At 43.3% G+C, this 23,732-nt stretch overlaps 1 protein-coding gene across 1 annotated transcript in view; it reads right to left on the bottom strand.

Moving 5' to 3' along the window:
- Positions 1-22,575, bottom strand: part of LOC109865903 (ETS translocation variant 4-like) — a 28,819-nt gene extending 6,244 nt beyond the window's left edge. Inside the window, exons 1-8 of the mRNA XM_020454405.2 lie at positions 22,385-22,575; positions 21,692-21,803; positions 20,941-21,031; positions 20,598-20,645; positions 15,154-15,207; positions 2,185-2,305; positions 1,667-1,867; positions 1,153-1,538 (exon numbers count right to left, since the gene is read on the bottom strand). Of these exons, the coding sequence (XP_020309994.1) occupies positions 1,153-1,538; positions 1,667-1,867; positions 2,185-2,305; positions 15,154-15,207; positions 20,598-20,645; positions 20,941-21,031; positions 21,692-21,748 (958 nt within the window). The 5' untranslated portion in view covers positions 21,749-21,803; positions 22,385-22,575. The remainder of the gene's footprint in view (positions 1-1,152; positions 1,539-1,666; positions 1,868-2,184; positions 2,306-15,153; positions 15,208-20,597; positions 20,646-20,940; positions 21,032-21,691; positions 21,804-22,384) is intronic.
- Positions 22,576-23,732: the final 1,157 nt, after the last annotated feature.

The raw sequence follows: 23,732 nt of genomic DNA, 5'->3' as shown, positions 1-23,732 counted from the left end.
TTACTGGATGACTTTCACTTTTACTAGTCATTTTCTAATAAAGGTATCTTTACTTTTACTCAAATATGACAATGGGGTCCTTGTGATAGCATTTTGGAGCAGGAAAAACAGCTGGCAGCTTTTATCTGCGGCACACGTCTCAGGCAGGCCCACCAGCCTCTTCAACCCCTCCTATCACTTTCAAAATATAGAAACGCAGCCGGTATGATGCATTTTATATATCTTGAAAACTTGATTGCTGATATGCATAACATTTTTGACTATATCAACAAAGGACCAATAAAACAAATACCAAAAGAGAGTTTTCCTTTAAAGGGAACAGCCAGGGCTTCGGGGCTGTTCTGCTGCACTGTGTTGGTATGGCTGCCAAGGCCCCTGGCTACCCCACCCTGTCCTCCCCCCTCCTCTCTCCCTCCACAGTCAGTGTTCAAGTTACTGCGGCCGCGCTAATTTTTCCATTATGAGTTCATCTGCCTGCAGAAAAGGGAGCCGCTGTTGCAACCCGACACCCCAGAGTGCTCCACTGGGGACTCTAGTCTTTCCAGTGCCCTCCATTTTCTCAATGAAATTCCTCTGCCTCCCTTTCGGTGAGACAAGTGTGGAGAGACGGAGCGGGGAGGGATGTAGAGGAAAAAAACTGTATTACAGTCAAGAGTCAATACCTTTTTTTGCAAAGTGCCAGGGAGTTGAAAGGAGGAGTTTGGAGGTAGGGAGGGGGGTAGGGCAAGGTCTGTAGCAGATATAGAAGTGTCTGCGTTTGGACATTTTGTTCTAATGTTATCCATACACGCCAGGATGACGCAAAGCAACCTTTTTTTCAAAGGAACTTTTTGTAGGACAGAGAGAAAAAGCCACAAATCAATATGTGTAAGTAATATGTGTAAGTAATACGTCCTACAGAAGGTGAATATGCCTACATGAGTGATATGGGATTAGTTAGGGTATGTTTTGCAGTATTCCGTGGGTCAGTGTGTTATGATTTGTTAGGGGGGAAAGATGCTCTGTGACCTCCGTGAGAGATTAGCTTCCCTCCTAAAACCACGAGTCATTCAGTATAGATTCTTTATATTAAACGAGGTCTGCCATTCTAAACAGACTCATATTGTATCTCTGTCATTCTTCCCTTGGACCCTCAGTGTTTTAATCACTCACCAGGCTCATAGGTGTAGTCGGTTGGCTCCTGCTTTACCATCATGTGGGCAGGAGGGAACCTGTGCGGATGGTGGTGAGCGTGCGGGTGGGGTTGTTGGTGTTGGTGAGGTGGGTGAGGCCCGTGCCCTGATCCATGCCCGGGTCCTGCCATGTGGGTGGCCCTCTCGTAAAGAGGGTCCAGGTACTCTTGCTTGAAGCTCTGCTGCAGGTAGGGTAGACAGGGGTCTGAGTGCTGCCGATGATAGCCACCACCTCCACCTGGTCCTCCACCTCCTCCTCCCCCACCACCGCCTCCAGCTGGGGCAGGGTGCATGCGCTGGAAGGCCTGCCCTTGAGGGGGGAACCCCTGGGGGCACATGTCTGCTGAGGGGGCCTGATACCTGGAACTAACAGAAGGGAAAAGAGAGGTTATGAAAACTATCAGTACCGACAGAATATTATTATGTCACCAACCAAAAGGCTAATCGTTTTGTGGCACAATTTTAAGTATTTCATACAGTACAGGGGTTAATACCTGGGGTTCATGGGGTAGTTGTTGTGGTTGGGCAGTGGCTGAGAGGCGGCAGGTGAGTTCATGTTGTAGGCCGTGTTGTCAGGCCGTCCACCAGCGCCCCCGGCAGGCTTGGGGGAGTAATGCTGCTGCATGGGAGACATGGGCGTCCCTTGGGGGCAGGAGCTCTTATTGGGTCCTGTAGCCCTCTTCGGCTCGTAGGCACTAGAAAACACACACAAGCATGGTTTATGAATCGCAATTTGGTTCATGAGTATTACCACGGCATCAGTAGTAGGCCCTAACATTAGTAAAACAGGTCAGTAAGCCAAAGTGGGCTTATGGGGGATGGGTGTTTTGCAGTGACTCACGTTGTGTTCAGTAGCTTGTCTGATCACTCTCTTTGATGCACTGCCTTGTGTATGAGAATTGATTGGAATTGTTTGACTAGTGACCTGCTATGGATCCTTTGACTCCATAAGATGAGAATGTTTGTATACGGGCCATAATAAGCTTAGTACTGTACTTGTTGACATGTGTACCTGGCATAAAGGCACTGCTCTCCATTGGGGATCTGCTTGTGGCTACAGGATTGGCTGGGGTCGGACCAAGGGCTCGGTGGTTCCTTCTTGATGGTGACTGGCGGGCTGTGGAATGCCACTGCTGTAGAAGAACAGAGACAGAAGAGCAGGTTGGCAAACATGGATCGTTTTTTTTTACCCTCTATGATGTCATCAAGTTCAAAGGCATAGCAAACACTTTCGTCCGCACAGGGATCCCTAACATGTGCCAGACTGCTTCGGTGACAGTCAGTTGAAAACAAGGGATGCAGACAGACACATCTAAACACGAATAAACATACATGTGCATACACACATTCCTGCAGTTCCTTTGGAAGCCATTGGTGTCCTCGCCAACTTTTTCTCCTCTCTTCCAGACACAACACAGGCCATAACTTCCTATGCACCCAACACAAAATATACCCAAACCTAAACAATGCCACTGGCCACGAAACTGTCTTTCAATGAACAAAAGGCCAGGCAGATTGCTCAAAATTGACTTTGAAATTGAACGTATATCCATGTCCCGATGTCGTCGGGAAATGCCTTCAAAACAGGCCACTAGGGGCAACAGTGAATATTATTACCATCAAGTAGGCTTGGATTTTGCAAGGGCGTTGTGGACGGGGGTGGTGGATCAGAAGGTTGCGTGTTCAATCCCAGTGGTGGACACACATTTATGTATATTTTTTTATTACCCTATCCCAAACCTTTACCTTAACCATGAGTGCCTACATTTTATGTGACTCTGGAACAGAAGGTTGAGTGATCAATCCTAGTCGAACCCTTAACCTTCTAAATTCGAGAGAAACATTTTACGTTTGACCTCACAAGGTCAAACGTATCAGAAACAATATTCTGATGATTATTCCCTATTGGAATTTGTACTCCAGGTACCCTCTCTAAGGCCGGAGGTCACCTTAAAGCAGGTCTTAGTAAGTGATATCTAGCCCTTGAGCCATAAAATTGGCCATGGGTGTCCTTACGCAATGAAGATGTTTCAAATGTTTCAACCCCTATGTCTCAGCCTTAATGTAACGTTTTGGCCCAGGGCAGGGAAGGATGAGACAATGAACAGGTAAAGAGGAGTATAACGTCTGGCCTCCCCACCGGAGGATGTGGATCGTGGAACCTCTTAGAGGAACATGTCTGTCTTCCCATATGTATACGTCTGTCTATTAAACCTTTAAATGTAGAAGTTGTTCGTCTTGTATTTTGCTTCTTGCATTTCTCCACACCTTGACTGGTTTTCAATTCCTAACATTTCCTTGGTTTCGTTCTTCATCTGCATGAACATTCTGAGTATGTTTACTAGATCTTCCACACAGCCTATATTCTTCCCCCATTTTTCAATCCAAACTCTACAGAAGACATCTACTTTCTGTCAAGCTCTTCCCTTGGTGGGGACCTTTGCCTTGAAGGCCACACAAACCACCCAAAGTGGAGCTTCAAACTGCTGAGGCTGTGTTTATTATGTGAGGGGAGGTTCTCACTGACTGACTGTACAGCACAGGATGTTTTTCTGGGCTGAGAGGGTAAACAGCGGCAGCTGTGCACTTTCAGCTGGAGACGACTGTGTGTGTGTGTGTGTGTGTGTGTGTGTGTGTGTGTGTGTGTGTGTGTGTGTGTGTGTGCGCGTGTGCGCGCGCGTGCGTGTTCGTGCGCGTGGGTGCTTGTGCATGTGTGTCTACAGTGGGTGTGGAGCTGACGGAACAGGCCACACCGAAACCCAAGACCAGGTAATTGCATACTGTCTGTATCCCATTCACAAAAAGGGAGGAGAGAAAATGCAGCGACTTACTGTAAATGGCTGAGAAAGGGACGTCTACAGACAAACAGAGCAACAAAGAAAAAAGGAGGCTCGGGAGGAATGGGGGGAGTAAAAAAAAAACACAGACAATCAGCGGGAAATAAAGACAGAATGAAAGAGACTGAGAAAGGGAGAGAGAGAAAGTGACAGACACAGACAGACAGACATACGCAGAGAGGCAGACCGACAGCTTGTTGAACGTTTGAAAATGGGGGAAAACCCCTAATGTTTTAGTCTCTTCTTTCCCATGACACACCCGGGCAGGTGAGGAAGTGTTGGCTTTAGAGTGCGATCAAAAAGGATTAGAAAAGTATTTACCCAGATTTCCCACACAGACACAATAGGATTACAGCCCTCCAAATCCCTCTGCCCTCTCTTTCTCCTCATGCCCAGGGTGGCACATGACCGAATTTGTTTCCAATATGGCTATGAGAGTGTGGAATGTGTTTGTCTCACACAGTGACCCTCTCACTACACTCAATCCATGGTGTGTAGAGTGTACACAAGTTCAGTCACAATGCAGCCCAAGTGGAGCAGCTAATACGTTTGGCAGACATACGGCCTTTTGCCGTGGCCCTGCTTTTGTTTCATTTCGAACACTGCGTTCTGCTCTGTGAACGGCATCGAATCAAGAGCATTGGCCGCTGTTTGAGAATGAAGCACAGCACCGTTCAATAGTAAGTGGGTGGAGATTCGTGTGTCAGGATATACAATATGAATTACTCTTGTATATGAGCTGTGAGTGTGTATGATTGGTGCTGTTGTCTGGCATGCTCCCCCCAATTAGCAGGGGTTGGCGGACTTCGCTGTTAACGAAGCCCTAGTGAGCCCTAGTGAATCAACTGATTTCTCAAGCTCAAGATCAAAGGAGGTTGGGACACGTTTGGATATCCCTTGATCCGAATAGAAATGTCACAACATTTTGAGCATCTGAATTGTTTCAGTTGTATTTGATCAGAATAAACTATGGAATCAGAAAACATCTAATCAAATGGCTATCCTTTGCATTGCCCCCCCCCCTCTTTTACAGCGCTGCTCCTCTCTGTTGTTATCATCTATGCATAGTCACTGTAATAACTCTACCTACATGTACATATTACCTCAACTAACTGGTGCCCCCGTAAATTGACTCTGTACCGGTGTCTCCCTGTATATAGTCTCGCTATTGTTCATTTACTGCTGCTCTTTAATTACTTGTTGATTTTAATTCTTATTCTCATCCGTGTTTTTTTTTTAACTGCACTGTTGGTTAGGGGCTCGTAAGTAAGAATTTCACTGTAAGGTCTACAGCTGTTGGTTAGGGGCTGTTAAGTAAGCATTTCACCGTAAGGTCTACACCTGTTGCATTCTGCGCATGTGACTAATACAATTTGATTTATGATTTATTTCAACCGGAAGAGGGATTCTTAAAATGTACAATTTAAAAAGGATTTAACAAATAATGGCTTAACAAATCCTTGAACAAGGTGACATTATCAAGGTAAATTCAAATCCTCCGAAGTTTATAAAGGAGTGGCAGTCACATAAACAGAGTTTGGAGAGCATGGCTCTTCCCTATTGGTTTTATTTAGGGGACATTTGACCCCAGCTCACATGGTTCTGGTTTCCCTCTCTACATCTCTGTTAGTAGTTACACTTTTCTCCACCAAGATCCTCATATTTCATGGAGTTTTTTCTAATATGGGAAGAGGGGGTGTTGTGAACTTAAACATAATGTATAATGGTAGAGAGAAGTGTTTAGATATTTTTGGACAGATACTGTACACATTGAGAGAGAGAGAGAGAGAGAGAGAGAGAGAGAGAGAGAGAGAGAGAGAGAGAGAGAGACTCTCTTTGTATTTGGAATGGGTGTTGGGGGATTGGAAATGTGAACACGTCCTAAACTTGTGTAACATTATGATCTCAACAAAGTAGGGGTTGTTAACTTTAGAGACGCTTTAGAGACGTCTTATTCCCCCCAACAAAATTGAGGGCATGTGGAAAGTCTTCTTGTTATGAAAGTTGAATGTTTTCATCTTGTGTTTGCTCCTCTTCCTGATTCGTAAAAAAACAAAAAAACATTTTATTTATCTTGCTTTCCCTGGTGTCTTGCCAGTCACTCCCTTTCTGATCACAGGATGATTCAGGATATGGATGGGGTTGGAGGGAGGAGCAGGGGGACTTCACATATGTAAATAGTGAATCTTTGGGGGAGGATGCAGGGTGAAAGGTGATGGTCTTGGTTGAGTGCTTTAGGAAGTGGAGGGATCATCATGGAGGGAGGCTATTCAGTCAAACCGCACCACAAACAAATCTCAGGACATGAGACCCCAACAGCACCCTCCCGACCCCTATTCTCGTCCACACAAAGTGTCCTCGGCTGGGTTAAGGTACTAGTGGGAACTCCTCGGGACTGAGGATCATCAGAAGCTTGTCTGAAATGGGACATTCTTCTGCAGCTTAAGTGCTAAAGAAATATCTCATGCCACTTTGTGTAACGCAAAGAGGAATTGAGGATTCAGAGTGTTGTGACGTCAAGAGACAAAGTTAAAAACACGAAGCGTCAAGGAAGACTACAAAATAAAGCTGCAAGCAGCAATAAACGGTGTTCAGGATGACAGAATGAATACAAGATCATTTGGATAGCAAAGCAAGTACTCTGTCATGTAGGAACAATCTTCCTCTATGTGAAATCATGAGTCTAAATACAAAGTCTGGAGTGAATCTGACGTATGGTTCATAAGGAGAAAATGATTGTGAGCTTTAGTGTTACATGTGCAAAGAATGAGTTGTTAATTAATAGTTGTACTTTTTTTGTCTTTTTTATATCAACACCAAATTCAGTGTGGTTCGTTTTAGGGATGTCTATGATATCAATGACAAGTTTCACGTTGATAGGCCACTGTGGAGTGGAGTTAGAGTGGTTTAAATTGACACATAAAATCTGATTTTTGATTTGTCAATAACGCAGCCATCTTTTGACCAATCCCTTGTACCATGGGCCTACATTCCAAATGCGGTTTCATTTGGTCCTGTGGTACATTCAGTCTTTTTTTTAGCATATTTTAGCGTATGTGCTAATATGCATCTACTGGTATAGTGTGGCCATCTTTAAATCCATCAACGTTATTATTGTGATGAGTCCAAAGGCCACATTTGGAGTGAATCTGACTTTTAGTCAATGTGAAGAAGATTTTTTAGGATTATTTTAAGCGTAATCGTTACAACAACAAAAAAGAGAATTATTAATACTGCCCTACCAAGCAAAAAGGCAGTAACTGCTCATTTTTTGCTACATTAAATACATGCTTATTAATCATGTGAACAAGTCTCTATTGTATTGTGTTTTGGAGAAAATGGGGGTCACATCTTTGCTGTAAATCCCCTAAATAGGGTATGTACCTCTTCTTACTATCCTCTTGTGATCTTACGTTTGTACAGGATTCCAATTATAGTTTGATAGCTAATGGCAATGATCAAACGAGTGGCAGCCAGGGTTGAATGCCAGGTAGGAAACCCCCTCTGTAATCTCAGTTTATTTTATACAGAGCGTTTCCTACCATTAAAGGTTCTTCTCCAGAGTAATCAAACCTGAACTCAGCGAGAGAGGATCTGGAGAGCTTTACATTAGGGTGTTTATCTCTGGGATGGGAAGTCAGTCTCTGGAAGTCTGCAGGACGTGACAGCTTCTTATTTTTTTACCCTTATTTTAACAGGTAAGTTGACTGAGAACACATTCTCATTTATAGCAACAACCTGGAGAATAGTTACAGGGGAGAGGAGGGGGGATGAATGAGCCAATTGGATGCTGGGGGTGATGGAATGAGGGCCAGATTAAGAATTTATCCAGGACAATGGGGTTAACACCCCTACTCTTACGATAAGTGCCATTAGCAACCACGGAGAGTTAGGACACCCCGTTTAACATCCTATCCGAAAGATGGCACCTTGGTATATATATATATACACTGTATTTTAGTGCCTGCTACTGGCCCTCCATCACCCCTTCTAGCAGCATCTGGTCCCCCATCCAGGGACCAACCCTGCTTAGCTTCAGAGGCAAGCCAGCAGTGGGATGCAGGGTGGTACACTTCTGTACCCACCAGCCAGTCAAGGAGCTTCCCAGTGACTTATCATTCTGCTTAACTGTATCTCAGTTGCAATGTCCAATAGGGTGAATAGTACTATGAAGACGTTTTATTGTCATGTACACCAGATAGGTGCAGTGAAACGTGTGGTTTTACAGGGTCAGCCATAGTAGTACGGGACCACTGGAGCAAATTAGGGTTAAATGCCTTGCTCAAAGCACGTCAACAGATTATTCGCCTTGTCAGCTCAGTTATTTGAACCAGCAACCTTTCAGTTCCGGGCCCAGCGCTCTAACCACTAGGCCATCTGCCACAGGCAAACCATGAGAATGAAAGGAGATGTATTGATGGAAACGTCCATAGTAGCTATAGTCCATTTCAAATATGGGCAACTGTCACATGATTGTTCCTTGAATGTTAGATGATATACAGTTTCCTGTATTAGTACACAAGTTATATAAACTACATATGTACAGTACACCCTAGAACAGCTTTAGTAGAGCCCACGGAGGGTTTCTTGAGAGTCAGAGAGAGCGAGAGAGATGGTCCCTCACTGGCAAATTGATCCCAACAATGACAGACAGTTCAATAAAAACAACAGGGATGCCCAATTATGTGGCTCTAAAGATTTCAAAGGAACGTATTGATTTCTGGGACATGCCAAATAGCAATCCTCTCTCTGCCTCTGTGGCCTGGCTCAACTGTAGAAAGTTGGGATAGACAAGAGTTTTTCTTATATGTTATGATGGTGGAGATCAAATACAGTATATTAACACATGCTGCTTCCTCTATACCGCACTGTGCCACCTTTTCTGTTGTCGTGATTCATAGCTCTTATTTTCAACTGGGCTTGTTGCCCCTGCTGTAACTTTCAACCATATCAAGTGGAGAAGAAAGGCCTTCCATTTCACTTACTGTAAACATTTAGGTGACATTGAAAACGCTGACATTTTCATCCCAAGTATGTTGGCCCACACATTGAGAGTTCTGCATGCAAAAAGTGTGGTCGGTGGAAAATCCAGTGGGATGGTGAGTCAACGACGGCGATTCAATCTGTTCCACCTCATTGAGACTGGAAAGACAATCCAGCAGCAATTCCACTGTGAAACTGAAACATGTGCAGGACATGTGTGCTCCTCAGGTCAATGCACAATCAGAAAGAGCAGAAAGAGAGAGAGAGCGAGGGGCGAAATGACAACTGGAGATCCCTAAAAGCCAACGCTGGGCTCCAGAGTGGTCTCAATGTCTATTGCAAACATCGCCTGGTCCATTTAACCATTAGTGTCTAGTATCTGATTTACCGGTCACCCTTTCTGATCGGCTAATGCCTTTGCGACTTGGCTTCTTTGAATATTTAAAGCATTGTTGTCAGATACCTGCCAAACAAGCCTGACGAGATTGAGAGAGAGCACTGTAGTATCAACAGGAAGTGATTGGACGGTAAAGCGACATAGCACAACAGATCAACTATGTGATGCTTTAAGATAAACAAAAGTGTTTCATGTATTTTGGTTTCATATTATTAGGTGTAGCTTGATGTTGTCTTGGAAACGAGGATGTGGCGGACACAGAGAATGGAGTGTGACCGGAGAACGGTGTCACACGTTGCTGTCATCCAAGTTTCACTTCTCACTTCGAGAACATTTGATGTCAGGTCGAACTTTTTCGGACTGTAAGATATTCCCTTTTAATTTTCCTATTGTGTGTGTGTGCTCTGTGTGGCAAATGACTTCACAATTTGACAGTGAAGATGGAGATATTACTGTAAATCAAAAAGTGTGTGGGTGTGTGAACATCATGTGACTGTGTTATGGCCATCCCATTGGGCAAGACATTTCATCCCCAGTGCATTGCGGTGATATTTTTTACGTGGCCTGTGACCGTCTATAAATCTTTCTTCCCCATTGCCGTTTAGTAGGCACAATACAATACATCCCCATCCCAGGACACGGGCAGAGAGTGGGGCGTTCCATCGCAAAAAGCCGGGGGTGTAAGTAATGTGGCAAAATATTGACCCTTCACTCTCGATCCCTCAGCCCCAATATAGCTGTCCCCTCTTAATGTTTAATGTGATAAACAACCCCCCCCCCTCCACTGTTACTGAAATGATATAAAGAGGTCCCACTGACCCAGCTCATATCCATCAAGTGGAGAAGTGAGAGAGGGAGGGGAGGAGATATAGGGGAGGACAAGGCTCATCTTGACTGAAGGAGGTAGATAACACATTCTGCACTAAGTTCCCATCAAGCCCAGTAGAAAGCCTGGTCAAACTCCTCCCTGTAAATATCAGAGCACATGCCACATCCACAGATCCTCTCACTCTATCGTTCCCTTCTCTCTCTCTCTCCCTCTGTCTCTCTCTCTCTCTGTTTAGCGATTGGGATCTCAACATGATGCCCCGAGGCACAGGCAAGCGTGCTGTGTGACCCCTCCCCCCCACTTTCCTGATTTATCTACACTTTATCTTTATCTATCTATCTATCCCTCCCCATCCCTCGCTGGGATCAATACAGCCCTACAAGGCTCACTCCACACAAGGCCTGTCCTGTGTCAGCAAGTCACTATGGCAATAGCAAGACCTCAGCCTCAACCATCAATGATCCCCTCTTAAAGTGACATGTGGTGGTTGGAAAACTGAGCAAACCATGGCCATGTTTAGTAAGACACACCGGAGCTAAACGTTTTCTCCCTACTTAACAGGACCCAGCTATGTCACGGAGACAGAATCTAGGGATATCCCTCGCTGTGGGTCTTGGGCATAACAATAGTGTCACCAAGGGTAATTAACTCTGACGCTATTCCGTGATGGCATGCTTGGTTTGTTGATGTGATCTCCTGGTTTCTCGGTGCTCCTGTGTATTCTTGCTAAACGTGGAACCCGGGTCTGTTATTTTTAGGCCTGCCTGCATCTGTTGCCCCTGGTTTTCCCCTGCTCTCGTCTTAGAAAGAGGAAACGTTCCAGCTGTGGAGAACGTTAAAGCTCAGCCGTTCCTCAAATCCCCCTTTCCTCTCCCTGAACATGCAAATGCACTTCTCCCCTGACACACTACGCACAACATTTAGATCACCCACAGAAGACCATTTTTGCGTGACTTAGAAAAGTATTATAGTATTATAACATTGGGTGCATTATAAGAGGGGAAAAAACTGTTTACGTTTGGAAAATAAATCGAACCCCTTTGTCATGAATGTATAACTGAAAGATAACATTGGCAGAAACCAAATGGTGAGAGAGAAGGCATTTGAAGTGTTCACCTTCTCTTTTTGTGGTGGTAGTAGAATAACAGCCGTCCAATTCATGAATGGAGATTCCCTCCCTTTAACCCAATGTGCTGCCTCAGCCAGTCTCTCACAACTAGCCCATTCATAAAACTATGGGGCTGAAGTGTGTGTGTGTGTGTGTGTGTGTGTGAGAGTTTTGTGTGCGCCTGTGCATAGTGTGTGGCTGTAGGTGGCCAGGATGCATGTGTTTCTGGAGAGAAATGACCCATTCAGTCATGTGTTCACATGTACGCACAAACTCCCGCACACACACACATCGAAGAGGAATCGTCCCCCCTGGGGGCGAATGGTACCCCTGCATATCTGTCAGTCACCTGGATGTTTCAGCAGACTTGTTGCATAGCAGCTGTATTTTGGAAAGTTGAGAACACTGGGCTGCATATTTATTTTTGTTCAACTGGAGAGAGAGCAAAGAGAGGTAGGAGCTCGCCAATTCATGGTCCCTCTGCTCTAAATGGGGACTGATTGGGCCAGCTCTGAGCGAACCCGTGAGCAGGTTGAACACAGCAACACAAAGAAGAGAGAAGGTCATAAATTCATGACGAGGCAGAACGCTTCCTACCGAAGAGACAAACTGCCGTGAGCATTTGCACTCAACTGCACTCTCTCTCTTTTTGTCTCTCTCGTTCTCTCTCTCTGTCTCCCCTTTTCTCTCTAAAGGACTGGAACGGCATCTACAGCCACAACTTCCTATATAATTACTACAAGGTCCAAAACTAAACAATCGGCCCACACAGCTCTGAAATAGTTGGATTAGCTCACATCTTGGAACGCTCAACGTAGAAAAAGCAAAATGGTAGATGGGTGAAAATGAGAGAGAAGCTAGGGGTGTCCAGAGTTATAATTCAGCTTAGTTTGTACCGAGACAGGAAGAGGGAGGGGTCAGAGAATCCACTCAAAGAGAGGGGGGTCACAAAACGGGGTAACAGTACTGTAGCACTTTTTTATGAATGAAGACTAAGGGAGAGGGGGAGACGCTTCCTCTTACTTGCAGGAGAAAATCAATGAATGGGACACGTCTCTTGGGCTGCTCTCCGTCTAACAGAACATAAACAACTACTTTCCACACTATTTTTTATTTCAGCAACAACACATTTATCAATGGCATATTTGGTCTCAGATAATTCTAAAAAGTAGAAACTAGGTAAACTATCAGTGCGTGGAAGATTCAATTTACATTTGACTGAGTTCCCTCCCTGCAGACAGATAGATTGAAAACAAAAGGGACTGTCATTATCCAACACCCTCATTACAGATCAGATGCCCCCTTCAAAAGTTCTGTCAAACCCCCAAAAGTCAACAACACTTCCCCTCCCTTTTAGCTATCACGAACTGAACGTCACCCCCCCCCCCCCCCCCCCCATTTTACCATTGACTTCATTTCATAACAGTGTTTAGTGAATCATACGTTAAGGGACTAACATGTGTTGTATTAAAGCTTGAAACTCCCTAAAATACACAGTATAGGTCAGAGGTAAAGAGCAGTGGTTTAAAGTATTTTTTGTAAAAACAATACTTTAAAGGACCTACTTAAGTAGCTATTGTACTTTACTACTTATAGTTTTGACAACTTTTACTTTTACTCCACTACATTCCTAAAGAAAATAATGTACTTTTTACTCCATACATTTTCCCTGCCACCAAAAAGTACTCGTTACATTTAGAATGCTTAGACAATGCTTTAGAATGCTCAGGTAGGACAGCAATGTGGTCCAGTTCACGCACCTATCAATAAAACACGTTGTCATTCCTACCGCCTCTGATCTGTGGGACTCACTAATGACACATTCTGTGTTTTAAACGATGTCTGAGTGTTGGAGTGTGCCCCTGGCTGACCGTAAATAAAAAAAGACAATTGGGCCGTCTGGTTTGCTTAACATAAGGGATTTTATGTATAGTATTTACTTTAACTTTTTCCACCACTGTACTTCAGTACACTTAAAACCAGATACTTTTAGACTTTTACTCCAGTAATATTTTACTGGGTGACTTTTAGTTTTACATGAGTCATTTTCTATTAAGGTATCTTTACTTTTACTCAAGTATGACAACTGAGTACTTTTTCCACCACTGGTAAGGAGGCAAATGACGTGTTTACATAACCTTCCCTCAGTGGAACTCTGGAGACAGAGCATGCTTGTTAGCTGTTATTGAGAGAAAAGGGAAAGAGATTACATAGATTTACCAGATGTGCAGGTATTGCACAATCACTTCTTGCCCCCCCCCCCCCCCCCCCTCTCCCCTTAATCTAGCATTCCAGAGTGTCCCAAAGTCTGGCGCTATGTTTTCCCTCATCCCTCTCTCTATTTCCCTCTATCTCCCTCTGTTTCCCACACCCATACAGGTAACAACCTGACTCGGAAAACAACTATGTTTGATTTGCTGTGGCGCCTTTTCAATGCCGCTTCAATTATATTTTGGCACAAGGGATTAGGACTTTGTTTGCCGGCTTTACGCTCTGTACTCTGAGTTTCCCTAGCACCTGTCACCTGTTAAGAACTGTATTACAAGGCTGAAGAGCGATGACTTTGATGGAATAATGCAAAATCGGGTATGGGAATAGACAAGGCCTTCATCAAACCCGCTGGTGACTTCAACAGACTCACTTCAAGTCGCAACCACAAACATGTAGAAGAATATCTTTATGTCTGTGGCAGCCTGTCAACTTGGAGCTTCCCATCGCATCATGTTGAATAGAGAGTCTTCTGGTCATTGAGTGTGAACAGCAGGTGCTAGCAGGAGCGCTGTCTGTCAACCTGAGGCCTTCTCGGCTCAACCTACTGTGTATAAGTGAGCTGCCTGTCAAAGTGAAGCCCCACTGACCCTACGGAGCATACCAAGGTCTACCATGGGCAGCAGGCTGACCGCCGATTGGTTGGGCTGGCCCGGGGTTAAGTAGACATGACCCTTACATGCTCTAGGGTTCATCGCCGCTTCCTTGTTACCGTTGTTAGCCCACAGACGGGAACTATATGTTTCACTGGGCATGTGTTACTGGGACTAAGGAGTTGTCACTGTGGATAAATGGCACAGTGTTTAGCCACAATAGCGGTTGGGGTTTGAACGGGACCAGGGGGAACTCAATTGAAATACACACAATAAAACTTCAGATTTATTTTCATGTTTAAGTTATATTCAAAACATGTTCAGGTTAAGACTTAACCCATCAAAATTGCTATGTTAAGTTTGCGTCAAATTTGCTGTTAAATATATTATTTCCCCATTCGTCATATTGTATGAACTCACCCATAAGTCTATGAATGAGTTTGAATGAAAAAGGAGGATGGAGGACGCTGTTTGCAAAGCGCACACTCCCCTACTCTGAATCGCCATTGTTTCAACACACAACAAAAAGGGAAACCCATTCAAATAGCAGCCGAGCAGTTGTGTAGTATAGGAATTTGCTTTCCCCTCTTACACCTCAGACATACACAAAAGGGAGTCTTTGTACCTGGACTCTGAATGATCTTTTACTGGTTTCCTGGGCTGATCCATTCAGCTTTTCAAAACCATGCAAATGGATAGAGGAGGACAATGGTAGCATCCACATTCACCAATGATGAGTAGGTCATGTATTAAGTTTGTGTCTCGGAAATGCTTTTTCCCAGGCAAAGATTAATGTGACTTCGACAAATACAGTAGCTCCACCCAAGCCTCGAGCAGTTTCACAACCCAATGCTGACCCCGTATCTGAGTTCTCTCTCTCTGTCTCTCACGCACACACACACTAAACAAACACATACACGCAAACACAGAATTCTTAGAATTTACACTAATGCAATCTTTACTTACAGTTTTCGGTGTGGAAATCAGGAACAAACTGCTCGTCACTGTCAGGCACTTGAGCTGAAATCAGAAAAGAAAGAGAAACCGTTAGCGTCATGTCATGGTTTGAGCAGAATGCTAAGCCTATCAATTAACCTACTGTAGCTAGCCTTGTTGGTATGCAATTTACGTAGACAGTGAGCACTACGCTAGCCTGTCTGACTATTTACATTGACCCCCCCTGTTTTTACACTGCTGCCACTGTTTATCATCTATGCATAGTCACTTTACCCCTACCTACATGTACAAATGACCTTGACTAACCTCTACCACCGCACATTGACTCGGTACCCAGTGTATTTAGCCTCGTTATTGCTATTTTATTGTGTTACTTTTCATTTGATTTTTTACTTTAGTTTATTTAGTAAATCTTTTCTTAACTCTATTTCTTGAACTGCATTGTTGGTTAAGGGCTTGTAAGTTAGCATTTCACGGTAAGGTCTACACCTGCGCATTTTCCTATTAACTGAGCCAGTCTTGGTGCTTCATGCTGTCCGGCAGCCTTGCCAGTGTGGAAGCTCGGCTCACCCTGTCCATGGGCCCTGGCGGTCATGGTGCTGGGCCTCGCCAGACTCTCTCCTTGGCCATGAAACTTGACCCACTACCTGGATCCAGCCAAGCGACCTTCACCTCCACACTTTCCAGCATGCCAGCATTTTGTCAACACCACATAGTCAGGGGGGGAATGAAGCTTAGCTCCTTGTTTCATGTGGCATTCAACGTCTTGACGGCACAAACACTGATCTATTAGTTAACCCGTTGAGCTGCAGCTCGCGAGGGTTTAACCTCAAGTCATGCCTTGACCTCAGTCAAACATCGTAACTGCGATTATTGACTGTGTTTTATTCTGGTCTGATCAAAAATGGTGGAAAAGGAAGATAGTTCACTTGGGCCGTTTATCATTGGGAAAAAATTGTAAGTTCCGATCTGCTTAAGCATGAGCTCTCCCATAGACACCAGTGCGATAGAAGCTGGGTCTGGTCTACTTAGTTCATTAACTAATGTAACCAGAAAAAATGAGGGAGTGGGGTTTCTCACTTCCTCTTCTGTCTCTGGACTGATCTCAACTAGGGTCAGGAGCATTTCCTGACCACATGAGCTGACCAGGAACATCTCAGGGTCCCTTCTGAAAACTTCAGACTGGCTTGTGAAGCTGTCTTTCGGTATGATGGACGATGCTCTGACTTGAGGGCTAACGATGGCAGCACAGGGTGATTTATGACCTTAAGAGGTGCACTTATAGTGGAGACAGGGTTACTGTCACTCACGCAGGCTAGCTATCGAACCAAACTGGTGATAGATGGATAAATACAGAGGTGGAGCTGCCTTTCCTTCCTCCCCCCATGTCCAAACCCTGGCCAAAGAACCACAAAGATATCTTTGGCCCTCATTGACCTGATTGTGATTGTGTCAGGAAGACGTCAGTAACGTGTCAATTGTGTGCATTTTGTGTACTTGTTTGTGTGTGCTTTTCATCACAGAGCAAAGACAGACTAAACAGGCTATTTTAAACCAGGAAGGAAGTCAGACTTCTTCTTTCGGTCTTTTACACCCAGTTTGTGAAGCTGGAGGACGATCTTGGACAATATAGATGCTCTGAGGCTAGTGAAGTATTCTGGAAATCGTCACCTGCTTTGAGGTGCGTTCAAAAGTCAAGCTAGAGGTGTTAGGAGTACGAGGAACTGAGAGAGAAGTTGGGGGAGCTGAGAACAAGTTTAGCTTTGCACTATTTAGGGTTAGATCTTGGTCACAATGCCACTATCTAGTAAGAATGAGTGATGTTTTGTTGAATAATTCAATCACAAAAACAGCAGAAATGATCCAAATTAATCAAAAAACTGGACATGGTGAAATAAATATGAATCTATTCATACTAGATCTTAACTTGGAGTGAGTTTAATTTACAATCTTATAATTGATATTATATTTAAATGAACCGGATCCTACCATCTAGGCCCTAACATTCTGAATTGTCTTTATGCAAACCCAGCCCATTGAGTACAGGTACAACGGGGCTTGGTAGTATTGTACTATCCTGTTTGCCAAGATGTTCAGATCCAAATACATTTCCGATATCAATTGTCTTCCCAAGCACTGGACATTGAACCACACAAACAGGTTAGGAAAGCCAGATTAGTGGACTGCCAACACCCAAAAGGGTGAAAAGGTCAAATTTACCCAGTGAGCCATGCATGAGCACACTGGCATCTGATTCGCTACATGTGGCTAAATGGCCTAACCCTAAACCTCGCCTGCAGCCAGGACTAGAAACCCGTACAACTAGCAACAGTCCAATTTGAAAGGTTCCTGCTTTTTCCATTGCTTCGGTCTTGCACTTACGCAATGGTATACTTAGGAAAAGTTGATGGTTATCATTAAATATTGAGACAACAATCTGTCCATAATGGCCAGCGAAAACAATAATTCCACCACATGGGAAGCACATATCCACTCTCCACTCTGAAATGGTTTAACATAACCAGAATAAGGAACATGAGATTGTATAGTATTATAGGAAACCAAATCTGAAGTTTAATTTACAATGAACATTAAAAAGTCTCTCAAATTGAAACTACAGAGTAAGAAAAATGACTTCCACTTTTTGCCCTCAAACACAGAGCAAGTGCATAGAACTCACAAAGAGAGAGTGAGTAAATGCCAGCGTCTGTGACATCACCCAGCCAAGTAAAGACCCCAAACTATCCGATAGGTCCCCCCTCACTTCATCCACCAGCTACCAGACCATAAAACCTAGCTTGGAAACCAAAACGGAGTGAAAAGAGAAAATAAGAACTTCAAAATCCACTTTCACGTATTTCTTCCCCTCTTCCTGTGAGGAGGAAACCGGATGATGGCGTCTTGGAGCATGTTCAGATAAATTACATTGATTTCTTATATAATACTGTGCCTTGTTGCTATACGGTAATACTATTACCCCCTTTTAACTTTGCAGTCTTTTGCCCTAAGGAGAGGGATAAAGCTGTTTTATGAGAAAGAGCAGAGGCCAATATTTAGTCCACCAGACCAAACAATAAATCATTTCCACTAGTTTCAACATGTCTAAAATGGAACACGTTGGATCGAGCTCAGAAAGGGAAGAGAAAAACCCCCATTAAGGATGTCTGAGCGTCAGTGTGACTGGCTCGCAGACAAGAGCACAACCCCTGTGCTAAGGCAGACAGAGGGAGAGTGTGTGCGTGTGTGCGCGTGAACGTGTGTGTATCCGATTTGCTTCCAGGAACACCTCGTCAAAAGTCTTTGAGATGCAAGTCAGCACAAGACAGAAAGTGTGTTTATATGAGCACAGATGCATGTTTCCTTTTTTTCTTCCAGACACCTTGAATGAAAATGTTTTTCTCAATGGAAGATCCTGATGGGATCGCAGAACTCTCAGTCATAAACGTAAAGGAAAACAACAAGACGAGACAAGCTCCTGAACTCTTTCTCTCTCTCTCTCTCTCAACTTTCTTGTCTCCCCTCTCCCTTTCTCCCACTCTCTCTAGCAGAAAACTCCCTCCTGCTACACGGGTGAATCCCTTGTAACCACAATCAGTCACAATGACAGGCCTGTAATTAATGTAAAAGGAAAGAGTTCTGCCAGAAGAGCTCAAAAACAATATATTATTTAGGGTAAAAAAAAAAAACACATTGATAGTTACACCACCAACCTCCACCCATGCAGCTCGGGCCTTTTAATTCTCCCTTTGGCCCAGTGACCCTCTTCTTCTAGCCAATCTCTTTATGCAGTACAACAGCACCCCATATCTACTGCTATGCATGTTACCTTTGTGGCTGACTGAATTCAAATAATATGTCCATCAAAGGGACCGGACTTCGGAGTGGTTCTCATTGTTGTCCCTTTTATTGGTGTTGGCTTTGTCTTTGTCTGTGGAGCGTGGTGGTGTGAACATGCCCGTTTGACGCTGCATGAGAATAGGCACCTTGGTCGAGATACAGTGAGAGAATTGTTTGCCGGGCTTCATAAACCGTCGTTTTCTTAAGAGGGAGGCCCATTTGACCCTTTTCACACTACCGTGCCGACCCGAACCATACTGTGTTGCCTCGGGTATTTTCTTTTCACGTTGACCTTTCCAGCACGGTTCCAGCATATATTTGACCCGGGTCTGCTCTAAATCACAGGGTATCAATTTGGCTGGTTCAAGATGGTAAACATTTTGTAGTCGGCTGCATTTCTGGTTTAGATTGCTAACGCGTTACATATTGCCTTGCCACTTCTGGGCCCCAGATTTACCAAACATTACCAAACAAGCGTGAGTCATTCCTCGGTTTTGTTGTCCCGTCTTAACATATAATTGCTTCTTCAGAGCGTATGTCACGTTGTACTTTTAAACTCCACACTGCTGACAATTGCTGCTGCCTGCCTGGGTCCATTTCATCGGTATGTGCGTTAAGGGACAGGGGCTTAACATGCTGCTTGTTTGCATTGGCTGGGCATATTGGCACGCACGCATACTACATGCCAGCATACCAAAATAGGGCATGTTTACAGCTAATCATGTCCTGTCTATGTTCACAAAGGACATTTTTTCTGTCACTAATGGCCATGTGTATTGCATCAGCATGTTTTAACTCCCCGGGGTTTTTTTCACTTCCTAAACGTCCTCGTTTTACTTTAAGAAACAACGTCTTGGTACTTCACCCTGTGTACTGTGTGTCTAGCACACACTATTGGCCTTTCCTGGTGTAGCCTGGTGACTATTTGGTACACATAACTAACATACCAATTCATTGTAATTATCCTACTGTAGATTTTTTTTAAAATATTTTTTAAATATTTATTTTAATTTTATTATTATTCTTTTTTTCACCTTTATTTAACCAGGTAGGCTAGTTGAGAACAAGTTCTCATTTGCAACTGCGACCTGGCCAAGATAAAGCATAGCAGTGTGAACAGACAACACAGAGTTACACATGGAGTAAACAATCAGCCCCACTCTACATGAATACATCTGTAGAAATGCAATAAATAATTGAATAAATATACTTCTGGAGAAATGAGCTCTATCATGACCAGGAATTGTTTGAAGCCATTGCTGCTTGGTGGTGGTATGACAGATTTATAAGCATAGTTTAAGTCATTTATCCAAGTGTTCTCATCAACCAAGAAGTCATTAACTGAGCAAATGGGATCAAACCCACTCACACACACAACTATATCAATAGACTTTGTTATGGACCATTTCCATGTTCATATCTGTCTGACCAAGGCTGGTCCTCCAGGGTATCAATACGACCAATGTTCAAGAGATCAAACGCATATTTTAACATAGTATCTTGCATGTCGAAATATTGTTGACATTTCCCCCATTTATGTTGGTATTTTGCCATACCAGTCATACATTTTCATCATTGCCAATGCCTCTGAAACATACACAATTAAAACACATTACCTTCTGTGAGCCATGTCTCCTGAAGTTGGCTTAAATCCTGAAAGAGGTCTAAAACACACACACACACACACACACACACACACACACACACACACACACACACACACACACACACACACACACACACACACATGAATACAACAGAACAACAAGATCAAAGATCATTACGCACATGTCATGTCAGCTAGGTCAGGTTTAGACAAGTTAAGACATATTTATCAATCCATAAATAGAAGTGATATATCTGCTTGCCGGATTGGTAAGCAAAGCATTGGCGAGGTAAACGTGTCACGCAAAGGGACTTCAGGCCATTTGCGAGCTTCCTTTGGAGTTCTAACCTTACCTTCAGATTCCTGAGGGGGTAATTCCGTGTCCATGTATTTCCTCTTCGCTGCCATCAACAGTCTATTTAGGGGTCCATTTCCTTGTGACTTCTGCAAAGCATCAGAAATATTACAGAAGTGGAAAATACAGTCAAACCTGTAGTACACCCTTTGATGTCACAGGCTACATAGAACATGCCCACTGTCACTAATTGGTTTAGTTAATTAGTCAATATGGCCATAAATACTCAAATAAGTACATATTGCATTATAATTTGGATATTACAAGGCTATTATTTTCTTATTATCAGTAGCCTAATTATTATCATTATTATCATTATAGTTGTAACTTTCTGTGTTTTTATTTTTTTCTTATCATTCCAGACTAAAAAAATGTATACCACAACAGAAAAACAATGCTGGTTGTCTCTGTGAATTGCAATAGTGTTGCAACTCAAACGCGCTTTATCGTTCCATTTGCCCTCTCAAATTGTTAGCCCATTTTCGGTGTTACACTGTCAACATCTCCTGTCTAGAGACAAGAATATGTTAATAAACAGTGTAAAATAAAAGCTGTAATTTATATTATTTAGTTTAAAAAAATGTGCAGACCTTTTGATAGTTTAGAACCGAACTGAAAAGAGTTTTCATCGCGCACATAGTTGCTTCAAACAAATCCCATGGAACGGGCGATCGAAAGAGAAAGCCCGGTAGCCAAGTCCTACAACTGAGTAAAGCATTTAAAAAATACATGACTTTATACATACGTACATTTGCTAAAGTGTAAGGCACTTGCTGGTCCAAATATCCATCCATTTTATAATCCATCCGTTAACCGTTTGTGATCATTTAGGCTGAGTTGAATGTGATCCACGCAGCCAGCCTGCAGCGAGAGAGGGACAAGGGGGAGCGATAGTTGTGAATGGAGCTGGGAGAAAGCTGCATACCTAATGAGCTCCATTCACAAAAAAATGCAGAGGGGAAGCTATGGCGAGCGATTACCCAGCGGGCTGGTGCCACCTTTACCGCTAACTAGACCGTAGTCTGTGGTTCGGGATAGACAGTCATCAGATACCGCACAAAATTACCTCAATAAACAAGCCTATGCAATGTGCCAATTGCTCTTATATAGTTATAAAATGTTATTTGAAATGTGTCTCATATAGGTTTTTATGTAGGCTAAATATAATAATCATGTAGAATTTGCAGTTGTAAAATCGTCCGGTAAACCAATAAATTGTCATTTTATAGGACATGCACTTATAAAACTACAATAGACAATTTGTAGAGGCTTTTCTTACTAAAACGTATAGGACCTTCTTACTAAAAAAGTATAGGCCTATACTTTCTATTTAGGCTACATCAATGCCCAGAGAGAAAATGGAACCGTGGATAATGTGAAAATAAACGGATGTCGCGTCTCAGCTGCTACAGAGGGCAACTAAATAACTGTTTTAACCTCACCTTGCTTATAACAGTCAACAATTAGAAAATTTCAAGCTAAATGCGTGTGTTATAAGCATGGGACAGAAATGCCCCAAAAAACAATGTTGTTGTCAATTATTTTCCAGACTTGAGTGTTGATTTGGACTACGGAGACTTGCTTTTCTTGCTCTCTGACGCTCGCTTGGCCAAATGACTTGGCGATTCGTGGATTTCCTCTTTCAAGGGCTCGAATTTCTTCCTTTGTCTTTAATGAATGACCTGACTTATGAATGAAATCTAGGCTCTCTCTTTGAACCAATCCGCTATGAGACTGTCCGGGTCCCTAGCAACCATGGGTGGAGTTAGAAAAGCAGTAGCCAATCAGAGTTTGGGACTCAGAGTCTTTATACTAGATTTTCCAGTTGTTTTTCATTCACAAAGCCAGAGAGGGGGAAAGTTAGAAAAAAAAACGTCCATTCATAAAAACCTGACCTAGCTTGAATGTTCCAACTTGTTTTTCCCTGCCTGCCCAGACTCTGTCAAATAAGTTCGTTTGTTTACCTTCTCCTCACTTATAATGTCTAGATAACATGTTTTATGTAATGTACAACTAGCAATTACGTTGTTCACTGACGGAGTCAGAGGTTGGCTATTTGAAACACCATTTGAATATAAATTACATGTGAAATGTCACAGGTAGCTTTTAAACCAAACAAACTGAGGGAAAAGGTTACTATCTCGTTATTATATTTAATGACGATAAACAAACGACATCTTATTCTGTTCCATTCTATCACATGCACTCTAAAATGAAGGGAAAAAACTGGATTGAAAAGCAAGCTTTCTGTGGCTTAAAGTGGTTGTTTATTTCTGAAACTAATGGAGATGTTTCATTTTACTCAAAGTACACATACTTCATTTCCAAAAGATACATTAATAGCCATGTACTGTATGTTTGCCTGAGTCTAATCGCTGGCTCGGAGCTAAAAATAGATGCTATAAAGCTTTCTGTAGGAGGTAGTAGATGGAACCTGGTAGATAAGAGTGCTTTTTGATAAAAGAGGGCTTTGTTTGTAGGGTAAAATATGACTGTTTTTCTGCCCGTACTTCAATAGTGCTTGTTGTGAACAGAGACGGGGAAGCAGAAGTGGGGAAGACAGAGAGAGAGATGGGGGGGGGGGGGTTCTGTTTGAAGGAGGTGGGGATGGTCTAGTGTGGAAGGCTCGTCCCCAACACCGCTGTCCACTTCCCTCTCTCCCTCTCTCCCTCTCATCTTCTTTCTGGAGCTCTATCAGACCTTCCACTCCTCCCTCCTCCCCCCCTCTGTCCTGATAAGTCTGAGGGTGGCTGATAAACCCCTGAAGCTCCCTGAAGACCCACGGACATC

This window comes from Oncorhynchus kisutch, linkage group LG20 (genome assembly GCF_002021735.2).
Source record: "Oncorhynchus kisutch isolate 150728-3 linkage group LG20, Okis_V2, whole genome shotgun sequence".
NCBI classification, from domain to species: domain Eukaryota; kingdom Metazoa; phylum Chordata; class Actinopteri; order Salmoniformes; family Salmonidae; genus Oncorhynchus; species Oncorhynchus kisutch.
Note: the sequence above shows the minus strand (reverse complement) of the source record. Positions and strands in the feature narration are given on the sequence as shown.